Here is a 12,573-nt window from a genome sequence, read left to right on the forward strand (position 1 = left end):
TGGCAGCAAAGCAACAATTCCAATTTTACTGCATTATACAAAAGGGAAAAGTATTCTCTGATGCAATATTCAGTAACGAGACTGCATAGTTTTTTTTGTAATTTAATAATTGTGCATGAAAGCTTACAGCCAGACAAGACACATATTTTACAAACCAAAACAAAAAAGCTCTTGATTGCACATTTAAATTGTTTTTCCCTAATAAACTTCTGGAATGCCTTGAATGTATTCGGAAACAGCCATCACTCTTTCAGTGCTCTGATTTACATATGCGCCCTTTGCAAATACTCATCTTTAAAGTCACACATACATACATAATATGATTAACATAAGCAAGTGACTGGACTATGAAGGTATAGACATGCATAAATCAATAAATGTATAAACCTATTTTGTATGCACATTTATTTACATAAATTACATTTCATCTCCATATACCTACTGAAGGCCTCCTATTTGACAGAAATGCAAACTTCTCCTTATAACCTGGGATTAGTGTTTCCAGGTTTACAACACCTTTTTTTCAACTTAAATCTGCAGAATATCTCAGAAAAATGTACACAACATTTGGGTGCTTTCAAACATACTCAAGCTGAGCTTTCTTAAAGTCATTTTAGTACAACTGGCAATATGTAAAAATGACAACAGCACTTGGAAGTTTCTCCCTTAATTGATTTTATGGTGGTAACAATATTGAATCCTTTGTACTCTTAAACCATGAACTGAAGAAATACCTACCCAAAACTTAAATAACCCTAACAAGGCCCCAAGTTAAACTTCTGAATTTGGAAATCCAGCATTTATTTTCCACTGCTTCAAAGAAACATTGTGCTTATTAAATTTCCTTTCCCCACTCATTCCAAGTTTTGTGATTTCTTACAAAACGATTTCTTGTCCATATATTTACCCACAATAGTAACTGGGGCCAATTCCACACTCCCATGCTCCCAATGGGGAGCCATGCTCACAGGTTAGATCTCCAGCCCATTCTTTCCACAATGAGCATATTACGGCATTAGACCACAGTTTCCATCCATAAATCAGTGTACTGTTTAAAAAAAAAATCTATATGCTTACATGTTGCAATCTACAAAAGCTGATTTCCAACATAAAGTACTGATAGAAGACTGTTTCTATTGAAGTAATTTATTTGCAAACTGACCACTGCTTGAAATAAGAAAGCAAGGAAAAAAATATTGCAATTTCTTCCAAAATGGATGGAAGTTTATGCTTTACTGCAGAATGCGACAAGCTCATTTCGTTTCATATAAAGATTAACAAGTTCAAAACACCTTCTGATTCATAACTCAAACCTGTCCCCTTTGAATATTATTCAGTGAAGAGTCCAACCTATACATATAAAAGACTGCCAGTTATTTAGTTCCAACCACTGCAGGACCATTACTAGTTATTTGCCTGCAAGAATGCTTTAACACAAATACATTTCCATCTTACCCAGTGCTAGACAACGTGCACATTCTCAATAATTATTAGGACAGTTTTTTTTATGCATTTTCTTCACCCTCTCCAGTATGGGCAACCTCAACTTCCACTGTCTCACCAATTTCAGTAAGTTTCTGTCCTTGCTGGTGAAACAGTACATAGTTGACTACCTGCATAATTCCATGGTCCGTTAATGTGGGCAATGACTCATCTTGGCTTTCAACTCCTACAGCTTCAATGGATTCTACAGAAGTAACAGCTTCCACCGCCTCAACAGCTTCCACCGCCTCAACAGCTTCCACCGCCTCAACAGCTTCCACCGCCTCAACAGCTTCCACTGTTTCTCCAGTCACTATGACAGTCTCAATTTCTTCACCAATTAAATCTGATTTGTCCAATTCATCTTTCATATCAGCAGCTAAGATTCTGATTGCGTGCTCTACCTGAGTTCCCTGATTGTGAAACTGAAGCGTGTCTTTCTCTAGCATTATTTTGCCAGGAACATTCTCTTTGTGAAACTTAGTCATATGCTTGCGCAAGCTGCGAGCATCGATGTAGGCATCATTGCATATTGGGCAGACATAAGGCCGTTCTCCTGTGTGTGTTCGCACATGCCGCTTGAGAGAGCGTGCATCAGCCCAGGCTACACCGCAGGTCAAACATTCAAATGGCTTCACTCCTAAATAAAAAGAGAAATGATTTATGCAAACACAAATAGTTCTTTAAAAAAAGATATTTTCATTTACAATTTTGTCCTTTTCTATGAAGATTGTTACAGCTTTGAAGCTGTCTCATCAATCAAGGTGTAGACCTTAGCACTAGTTACTGGACTTAGTAGTCTTTTCCCTTAAGCCAGAGCAGGTTTGCTTGTCGTGGTGGAAAATCAGGCATAACAGATTTTTCCTTTCACCAACAAAATTGAAGTATTGGGCAGCCCTGGGACTTACATCTGTGAAAATTTCATGATTCAAGAAGCAAAAAGAATTGCTTTACGAAGTCCCATAATACTTTACAGCCAATAGCTTACTTTTGAAGTGCAGTGGTAGCCAGTTTGCACAGCAAGGTTCCATAAACAGTAAATGAAAGAATGGTCAGATAAGCTGTTTTTGGTGGTGTTGGCAGAAGTCAAGTGAACGCCATATGGAATACTAAGTTCCATTAATATTTAACTGCACTTTTACAATTATGGTTTAACATTGAAAGATATAGCTCCTCATTAATTCAATATATAAATGCACTGTATGATGCAATACTGCAAGATACAAGCCAAGATGATCCCAGTTCTATTCAATGCCAAGCTGCTGTTTATAATTCAGCTAGCAGAGAAGGCAGTTCAACTGAACCCTGGCCCAGGGCAGAGGGATAAAAATGCAGCCAAAATTCACACTCTTAATCGCTATCTTGTGACATTGCTGGAAAGCAATTCACTGCCTTCAAGAGGAAGAGGGGAAAATTAAAGGAAGGTTGGAAAATAAAATACTAAGAGACTTTGTGTGTTTTAGCTAGCTTGGCAATTTTCTTTTCTCTCCTAAAATAGAGGGATCTCTGGGGGAAGAAAAAAATATTTGGTATCTATTATCCACAGAATGAACATCTGTGCCTACTCTATTACAGTAACTTTAGTTCTATATGCAGCAGACCATCCAGTGAAGTGAGTCAGTTTAAGGAGTCACAATATCAAGTCCACAACAAACAATTTGCCACATTCACCCTCCTCCACCTGGTTGAACTTGTTCTCACACTGAACAACCTAGGACTTGCATGGGTCCTAGCTATGTCTGCCTTTTTGTGGGATACATGGAACACTCCCTCTTCTAGTCCCCATCCTTACCTCTTTATTCAGTATACAATGATGATTGTATCTGTGCCGTTTCCTATTCTTGCCCCGAAACGGAAAATTTAATCAATTTTGCTTCCAATTTCCATCCTTCGCTCATCTTCACACGATCCATCTCTATAACTCTTCCCTTCCATGTCTCCTCAACCTCCATTTCTGACAAAAGGTTGTGAATATTCACTTCAAGCCTCTGACTCCCAACAGCTCCCTTGACCAGACTTCCTCACACCTTCTATTTCTTAGAAGGACTCCATTCCATTCTCCCAATTTCTCCATCTCCATTGCATTTGCTCTGAGGATGCAACTTTCTGATGTCTTCCTTTTTCCTCAACCAAGCATTCCACCATGGTTGACAGAGCCCTCAACCATGTCCGGCTCAACTCCTGCACTTCTACTCTCATGACTTCCCCTCCCTCTTGTAACCAAGATAACCTGTTGTCCTCACCATACCAACCTCTGAATTCAATACAGCACCTTGACATTTCCTCCATATCCAGCATGAGGCCACCACCAAACACATCTTCCTCAGCCCTCCACTTTCAGCATTCCAAAGGGACTGTTCCCTCTGCAACACCCTGGTTCACTCAATTACTCTCAATAACCCCCTCCCCTTCCCGTGGCATCTTTCCACACAAGCTCAGGAGATGCAACACCTGCCCTTTTAACTCCTGTCTCCTTATTGCCCAAGGCCCCAAGCACTCCTTCCAGGTGAAACTTGTACTTCTTTCAATTTAATAAACTGTATTCGCTGCTCACAATGTAGTCTGCTCTACATTGAGGAGACAAACATGACTGGGTGACTGCTTAGCGGAACACCTCCATTCAGTCCATAAACATCACCCTGGGCTTCCTGTCACCTGTCATTTTAATTCTCCACCTTGCTCCCAAGCTGACTTCTCTGTCCTCAGCCTCCTGCAGTGTTCCAATGAGGCTCAAGATAAGCTTGAGTAACAGCACTTCATCCTTCAATTCAGCACTTTACAGCCTTTTGGAATCAACATTAAGTCTAACAATTTCAGACTTTAATTCTGCAGGTTTTGGTTTTACGCATGTTTTTCTGTTGGTTTTGCTTTTGGGTGGCAGCTGTTCATCATTCTGATGTTGATATGTCCTCTAGACATATCTTTTGTTTCTTTACTTGTCCCATTACAACTCTCTTTGATTTTGCACCATCAACACTGTTTTCATTTACTTTTTTTTTGCTTTCCATCTCATCACAGATTTGTCCTTTTTCCATCCTTCCCCTTTCACTTGCTTAAAACCTATTATATTTCTAATTTATCCCAGTTCTGGTGAAAGATTATCTGTTTCTTTCCACAGCTGCTGCTTGACTTTTTTCAATATTTTGTTGTTAGTGTACTTGTGCCTCCAATGATCTAGCTTTGTGTTGTTAAAAACACGTTAGGATAAAAATTACCTATATGAAACCAATGATAAATGAAATAAAGGTAAAAAAAAGCAAAATTATTTCTTGATAGATTGGGTGGCAATGCCTGCAACTGCACTTTACCAAAATACTATTGTTAACATTGTCATCTCTGTGAATTGAGATGGTGGGGAACAGTTTGCAGTTTTATGCAATATTCCCTCTAAGTTTTCATTGTTATAAGTGGCCACTTTGTCGCATCGTGCAGCCCTTTAAGATTGCACATATTTTAATGGCTTCTTGTGCGCACACTGTTTGTCCCCTGTGCAATAAGCTCTGGAGCCACGCACCTCAGAAGGAACGTTGGTTGTATGTTTTCTAAATCGATCTGCATAACCCCAAAATATTTGTAAAAGGAAGAAATATCTGCAAAAGAGATGTAAAAATATATATTTATATGCTGAAGAACCCCACGCTTGAACTGACGGTGCAGGGTATTGGTGCAATGCACCAACAAATGGTGAAGCACAAGCTATCCTGGGATAGTCTTAACCAATTCACCTGGAGGTGCCAAATGAAAAGTGAGCCACTTCAACTGAGGAAAGGAGGAGCAAAGGGAGGATAGAAGGGAAGGCACTCAACATTAGTTCAGCATGACCAGCAAAATAGTACATGAAAGTGAAACGAGAATGTGTATGATGGATTATTTTCTTAAATACTCAAAGTTTTTGATAAAGTATTGTCACAGCATTTCAATTTTTCCACACTATGGCACCTGCAGGCCATTACAAATTTTAAGAATGTGACAATCGATTTGTCTTAATATCAGCATGAAAGGCAAGGTTTAAAATCAATATTAAAAACACCATTAAACCAAAGTGAAATTTAGTACTTACCCTGATGATTGTTCATATGCCTCCTATACTCTCTAAGTTGTGAAAACTTCTTTCCACAGTGCTCACAGGTACGGTCCAGCATCTGTTTGGCTCTGCCTTTTTTGCCATGAGTGGCTTTCTTTACATGTCGCCGGAAAAGAGCTTTCTCAAAGAATTCTTTTCCACAGACATTACACCTGAAAGTAGAGAACAACAATCTGTTTCCTTTGGTCTCAGGAGGTTATTTTATCTTGTGAGGAAATACTGAGATGAACCAGAATTTATATTTAGCAAAAGAAAATCACATTCAAACCTTTGCATTCTGATCTTCTACAAACAGGATGAAATAGAATAATTGCTTGGACAGTTGCTAAGAATCTTTAGTAAAGTTAATTCAGTCACTCATGTTTTCCATTGATACAAATGGGAAAAGTAGCCATGAATTAATAGGCAAAAAATGGAGAACTCACATTGATCTAGTAAGAATGGTATTCTGATGTTGAGATTTATTCTATAGATTTGTCTCATATTAGAGCAGTATAAATCACATTGAAGTAGTCCCCTGTTGAATTGATGGATGAGTCTCACTACATACAAGTATGAAAAGCCTGTATGGTAGATAGGCCCAGTTCTGAATGCATGGATGTTGACATGTATAGAGCAATGATAGCTAGATGAGGCAGATAAATGAACTGCCCTGCACTCCAGGTTTTGCAACTTCACAAGCTCAAATTTGAGTATTTCTGAAAAAGAGGCATGCTGTTGAAGCTTTTCATCTTGCACTCATCAGGACAGATGCAAGAATGCAGCATTTCAAAAGGAGCAGCAATTTATACCGCATGAAAAAGTGTTGCTGATTTGACTGGCAAGTTGACCCTGATTGGTCAAGGTGTTGCCATGGAGAACGCACCAGAGAACTTTGTCGCCCACATTTTTATTTAATGCAAAAAAGTACAATGCCTGGACATGTTTCTTTTGCCTGCATAGTACAGATCCGTGTGTAATAAAAAATGTAGCTTCTAGCAAGTGAATGCGGGCCACATTGCACACCCATCCAATAATCTTGAATCGGTTGTTAGTGCAATTCTTAGTACACTCGGGATTGTTCAGAAAGTGCTGTCCAATCGCAGAATCACATCTAACGTCAGACATTACGTTTCGAGTTTGGCAAGCTCAGGCTAGTTTGCCTTTATAGCAATTCATCTGCCCTCCTCTAGTGTGATATGTGGACCTCAGCTTGCTATAGAACACAACTTTGGGAATTCTATAATCAGACATGCAACTGGACCTTTCTGATCTTACCTCATTTCCAGTTATATTGCACCATTTGAATGCCACTTGATGCCAGTGATGCTTCCACTGACAGGACAAGTGGAAGTAGTCAAGTCACTTGATGAGAAAGCAGTAGCAGCTCCATGACTCCCATCCATAAAGTAGTGTGATGAGAACAATGGCTTAGTATATAGAGACTTTTTTTTGACAAACTACCCTCTCGTTCCTGCCAGATTCCAACTGGGTTCACCAAAGGCAATGTTGGCCCTGCCAATCTAGTGAGTGATATAATCAATTATGGTATTCTTGGAGAGAACACTAACAAAGTAGTTAATTTTTTCCATGACATGAAGTGGTATGCTACTGATCGTAACCACAGTGGTTGTGAATGGATGACCAAGTATGTGCTGGATTAGGAGCTCAGTCTTTTAAAAGCTCATTGTAAGGCTAAACTTTATGCTGTCTAAGCCATGCAAGCAGATAGCAGCTGAACGTCCTCGACTGTAAGTGCAATCATCAAAACAAGCACTTCACAATGGCTGTCTGTATTACTTTTGTTTTTGCAAGGAGTCAATGAAGATTGAAGATGCCACCTTTAGCGTAGTACCAAATATATATTCCCATCACACTGCTTGAATACTCAAGCAGTACTGTAGCAAACAGTATGCTGAACAACATGCATACATTTGAGAATTACCAGTTGTGTTGAGCTGACAAATAAGTTTGAGAAAGTTCTGAAACTAGATAATTTATCATGTAAGGAACATATATTTTTATTTCTGTTTGACATTTGTAAAAAACGTATACTTTTATTTTCTGTTGGACTGTGGATTAGAATTACAATGGCTGCAGGTTGAAAAACATGTCCACTGGAACAGGATGAGAGATACATAAAATGTTGCAGTCTTGGAACAGTGTGTGCCATGAAAGACTGGATGGTGCCGAAAAGGAGTTCTGGACCAAGGTAGCATTTTAATTGGCTCCTGACCAGGTGACCAAAGTTTTGTGTGAAGAGCAGGGCAGCAGAAAGCTCCTGGCCTGCAAAGAGAAAATGTCTAAAATCTCTCTTCCTCATATCTCTATAACCTGCTCTCTCTGAGGAAACCCCTGTAAAAAGGAAAAGGGGAAAACCACCGTCAGGTACATTGAAAAGCAAGTTCTCAAGCAGTGAACTAAATGCTGAAAGTGCTGGAAGACCACCTTGTGTCATCAACAAGAACGGAAAGGAATTTGGAAGACATCGATCAAAATCAACCCATAAAATCCTGTACTCCGGAATTGGTGCTATTGAACTGTTTTGTCCCACCCTAAAAATCCATGTTTTTGGGTGTCTTGTATGTGTGTGTATAGGGATTTAAGAAGGGGGATGAGTTTAATTTCTTTCTTTTGCCACTGGTCAACAACAGTTTTTTCAATAAACAGTTAGTTATTTATTAAGTTTACAATCCTGGTGCTCATATTCTGTTAAACAGTTAGCTACAATTGGGGCAATCTGGTAGTTTGATCAAACTTTTTCACATTTGTCATAGCTCGGGGGACAGAGGGGCTTGATATTACAGCGCACTATCCTCAGTGAGTTGTGACACAAGCGACACCTCCAAGTAACAAATGATCGATACTGAAAGTATGCAGTCAAACTTCAGGAAAGCTGTATACAGCAGCTCTGCAGCAGTACTTGTTTTTATTAAATATGAAATGTTTGATGACAACAATTTAAAAAATCAAACTGCCTCTGGCCTCTGTACATGCTTCTCACTTCTGCAATAATATAACAGTTGTTTGATGCAGAACACTGCATAGCAACAATTAAAGTAACAAGCTCAAACTTTGCTTCACTCTATGAAGGAGAAATGGTGGAACTTGAATGTTGAGATGCTGCAATCATCCACTGAGTGCATGAAGCACTTCTAAGACAAGCTAAAGGCTGTGGATGAACAAGTGGCATGTCCCCATTCTGAATGAAGATAGAACAGTGTTGCCAGCAGAAATCTTAGAAAGCTGGGCCAGCCAATTCAACCAAATCTTCAACTGTTTCTAATGCACTAAATGGTATACTGCAACTACCTCGGTGCAAGACTGGCTTGCCATTTCACCCAACCCAACACTGCTGAAGTCCAACAGATGGAAAGTAGCCAAAAGGCATTCCTGCAAAGGTATACTAGCATGGTGTTGCAGGGGGGGAACTCTGCCTCAAGATTCTAAAGATGGCAGCATTATACACCTCCACAAGTGCAAAGGTGTTTTTTATTTCACGGGATTTGGGCATCGCTGGCTAGACCAGCATATATTGCCCATCCCTAATTGCCCTTGAGAAGGTGGTGGTGGTGAACCGCTGCAGTCCATGTGGTGTAGATACACCCACAATGCTGTTAGGAAGGGTGTTCCAGATTTTGACCCAGTGACTGTGAAGGAACAGCAATACAGTTCTAATCCAGGATGGTGTGTAGATTGGAGGTGACTAGCAGGTGGCGGTGTTCCCCTGCATCTTTTGCTCTTGTCTTTCAAGGTGGTAGAGGTCGTGGGCTTGGAGGGTGCTGTCGAAGCAGCATTGGTGAGTTGCTGCAGTGCACTATGTAGATGATACATACTGCTGTAACCGTGCATTGGCTGTGGAGGGAGTGAATGTTGCAGGTGGTGGATGAGGTGTCAGTCAAGTGGGCTGCTTTGTCCTGGATGGTGTCGAGCTTCTTGAGTGCTGTTGGAGCTGCACTCATCCAGGCAAGTGAAGATTATTTCATCACACTCCTGACTTGTGCCTTGTAGATGGTGGACAGGCTTTGGGGAATCAGGAGGTGAGTTACTCTTTGCTGAATTCCCAGCCTCTGATCTGCTCTTGTAGCCACAATATTTATATGGCTGGTCCAGATCAGTTTCAGGTCAATAGTAATCCCCTCCTCAGATGTTGATAGTGGAGGGGATTCAGTGACGGTAATGCCACTGAACGTCAAGGAGAGATGAAAACAAAAAACTGTGGATGCTGGAAATCCAAAACAAAAACAGAAACAGAAATACCTGGAAAAACTCAGCAGGTCTGGCAGCATCGGCGGAGAAGAGCACAGTTGATGTTTCGAGTCCTCATGACCCTTCAACAGAACTAAGTAAAAATAGGAAAGGGATGAAATATAAACTGGTTTAAGGGGGTGTGGAGGGGGATTTGTTGGCACAAGCAGCCAGTGATAGGTGAAGATAACCAAAAGCTGTCACAGACAAAAGAACAAAGAGGTGCTGAAGGTGGTGATATTATCTAAAGGAATGTCCTGTCTTCTACTCTTAACTAGCACATTCCTTTAGATAATATCACCACCTTCAACACCTCTTTGTTCTTTTGTTTGTGACAGCTTTTGGTTATCTCCACCTATCACTGGCTGCTTGTCCCAACAAAACCGCACCCCCCACCCCTTAAACCAGCTTATATTTCACCCCTTTCCTATTTTTACTTAGTTCTGTTGAAGGGTCATGAGGACTCGAAACGTCAACTGTACTCTTCTCCGCCAATGCTGCCAGACCTGCTGAGTTTTTCCAGGTATTTCTGTTTTTGTCAAGGAGAGATGGTTGGATTTTCTCTTGTTGGAGATTGTCATTGTCTGGCGCTTGAGTGGCTCAAATGTTACTTGCCACTTGTCAGCCCAAGCCTGAAAGTCGTCCAGGCCTTGCTGCACAAGGGCAAGGACTACTTTCGTACCTGAGGGGTCGCGAATAGTACTGAAAATTGTGCAATCATCAGCGAACATCCCCACGACTGACCTTATGATGGAAGGAAGGTCATTGATAAAGCAGCTGAAGATGGTTGAGCCTGGGAAAGTACCTTGAAGAATTCCTGCAGCTTTGCCCTGGGACTATGATGAATGACTACCAACAACCACAACCATCACCATCTTTTGTGCTAGGTATGACTCCAAGTGGAGAGTTTTCCCCCTGATTCCTATCGACACCAATTTTGCTAGGGGTTCTTGATGCCACACTCGGTCAAATATGGCCTTGATGTTAAGGGCAGTTACTCTCACCTAACCTCTTGAATTCAGCTCTTTTGTCCGTGTTTCGATCAAGGCTGAAATGAGGGCAAGAGCTCAGTGCCCTGGTGGAACCCAAACTGAGCATCAATGAGCAGGTAATAGCTAAACATTTGATAGCACTGTTGATGACTCCTTCCATCACTTTACTGATGATTGAGAGTAGACTGATGGGGTAGTAATTGGCCAGGTGGGATTTGTTCTGCTTTTTGGGCACAGGACATATCTGGGCAATATTCCACCTTGGTGGCTAGATGCCAGTGTTGTAGCTGTACTGGAACAGCTTGGCTAGCGGCATGGCTAATTCTGGAGTACTATTGCTGGAATGTTTTCAGGACCCATAGCCTTAGCAGTATCCAGTGCCTTGAGCCATTTCTTGATATCACGTGGAGTAAAATCGAATTGGCTTCACTGAGCACCTCACAAATGCTTTAACCTTGTTTTTTGCACTGATGTGCTGAGCTCCCCCATCAAGGATGGGGCTATTTGTGGTGCTTCCTCCTCCAGTTGGTTGTTTAATTGTCCACCATCATTCAGGACTGGATGTGGCAGGACTGTAGAGCTTAGAACTGATCCATTGGTTGTGGGATCCATAAGACAGAAGAGCAGAAATTCGGCCAATCGGCCCATCGCCATTCAATCAAGGCTGATAAGTTTCTCAACCCCATTCTCTCGCCTTCTCCCCGTAACCTCTGATCCCCATACCAATCAAGAACCTACCTATCTCGGTCTTAAATACACTCAATGACCTAGCCTCCACAGCCTTCTGTGGCAATGAATTCTATAGATTCACCAATCTCTGGCTAAAGAAGTTTCTCCTCATCTCTGTTCTAAAAGGTCTTCCCTTTATTCTGAGGCTGTGCCCTCAGGTCCTAGTCTCTCCTACTAATGGAAACATCTTCCCCACATCCACTCCATCCAGGCCTTTCAGTATTCTGTATATTTCAATCAGATCCCCCCTCATCCTTCTAACCTCCATCTAGTATAGACCCAGAGTCCTCAAACGTTCCTCATATGTTAAGCCTTTCATTCCTGGGATCATTCTCATGAACCTCCTCTGGACCTTCTCCAGGGCCAGCATATCCTTCCTGAGATACAGGGCCCAAAATTACTCACAAAATTCTAAATGTGGTCTGACCAGAGCCTTATAAAGCCTCAGCAGCACATCCCTGCTTTTATATTCTAGTCCTCTCGAAATAAATGCCAACATTGCATTTGCCTTCCTAAATACTGACTCAACCCTCAAGTTAACCTTAAGAGAACGCTGGACTAGGACTCCCGAGTCCCTTTGCACTCCAGATTTCTGAATTCTCTCCCCATTTAGAAAATAGTCTATGTCTCTATTCTTCCTACCAAAGTGCATGACCTCACACTTCCCCACGTTGTATTCCATTTGCCACTTCTTTGCCCATTCTCCTAACCTGTCTAAATCCTTCTGCAGCCTCCCCGCCTCCTCAATACTACCTGTCTCTCCACCTATCTTTGTATCATCTGCAAACTTAACCAGAATGCCCTCAGTTCCTTCATCTAGATCATTAATGCATAAAGTGAAAAGTTGTGGTCCCAACACTGACCCTTGTGGAACTCCACTAGTCACCGGCTGCCATCTTGAGAAGGACCCCCTTTTCCCCAATCTCTGCCTCCTGCCAGATAGCCAATCTTCTTTCCATGCTAGTAACTTGCCTCTAACACCATGGGCTCTTATCTTACTGAGCAGCCTCCTGTGCGGCACCTTGTTAAAGGCCTTCTGGAAGTCCAAGCAGATAACAT

General features: G+C 41.3%; 1 protein-coding gene across 1 annotated transcript in view; it reads right to left on the reverse strand.

Annotated features, from left to right (window-relative positions):
* Positions 1-390: 390 nt before the first annotated feature.
* Positions 391-12,573, reverse strand: part of zbtb11 (zinc finger and BTB domain containing 11) — a 47,230-nt gene continuing 35,047 nt past the window's right edge. The window contains exons 10-11 of the mRNA XM_041211627.1: positions 5,543-5,718; positions 391-2,122 (exon numbers count right to left, since the gene is read on the reverse strand). Coding sequence (XP_041067561.1) covers positions 1,506-2,122; positions 5,543-5,718 — 793 coding nt within the window. The 3' untranslated portion in view covers positions 391-1,505. The remainder of the gene's footprint in view (positions 2,123-5,542; positions 5,719-12,573) is intronic.

This window comes from Carcharodon carcharias, chromosome 18 (genome assembly GCF_017639515.1).
Source record: "Carcharodon carcharias isolate sCarCar2 chromosome 18, sCarCar2.pri, whole genome shotgun sequence".
Lineage (NCBI taxonomy): Eukaryota > Metazoa > Chordata > Chondrichthyes > Lamniformes > Lamnidae > Carcharodon > Carcharodon carcharias.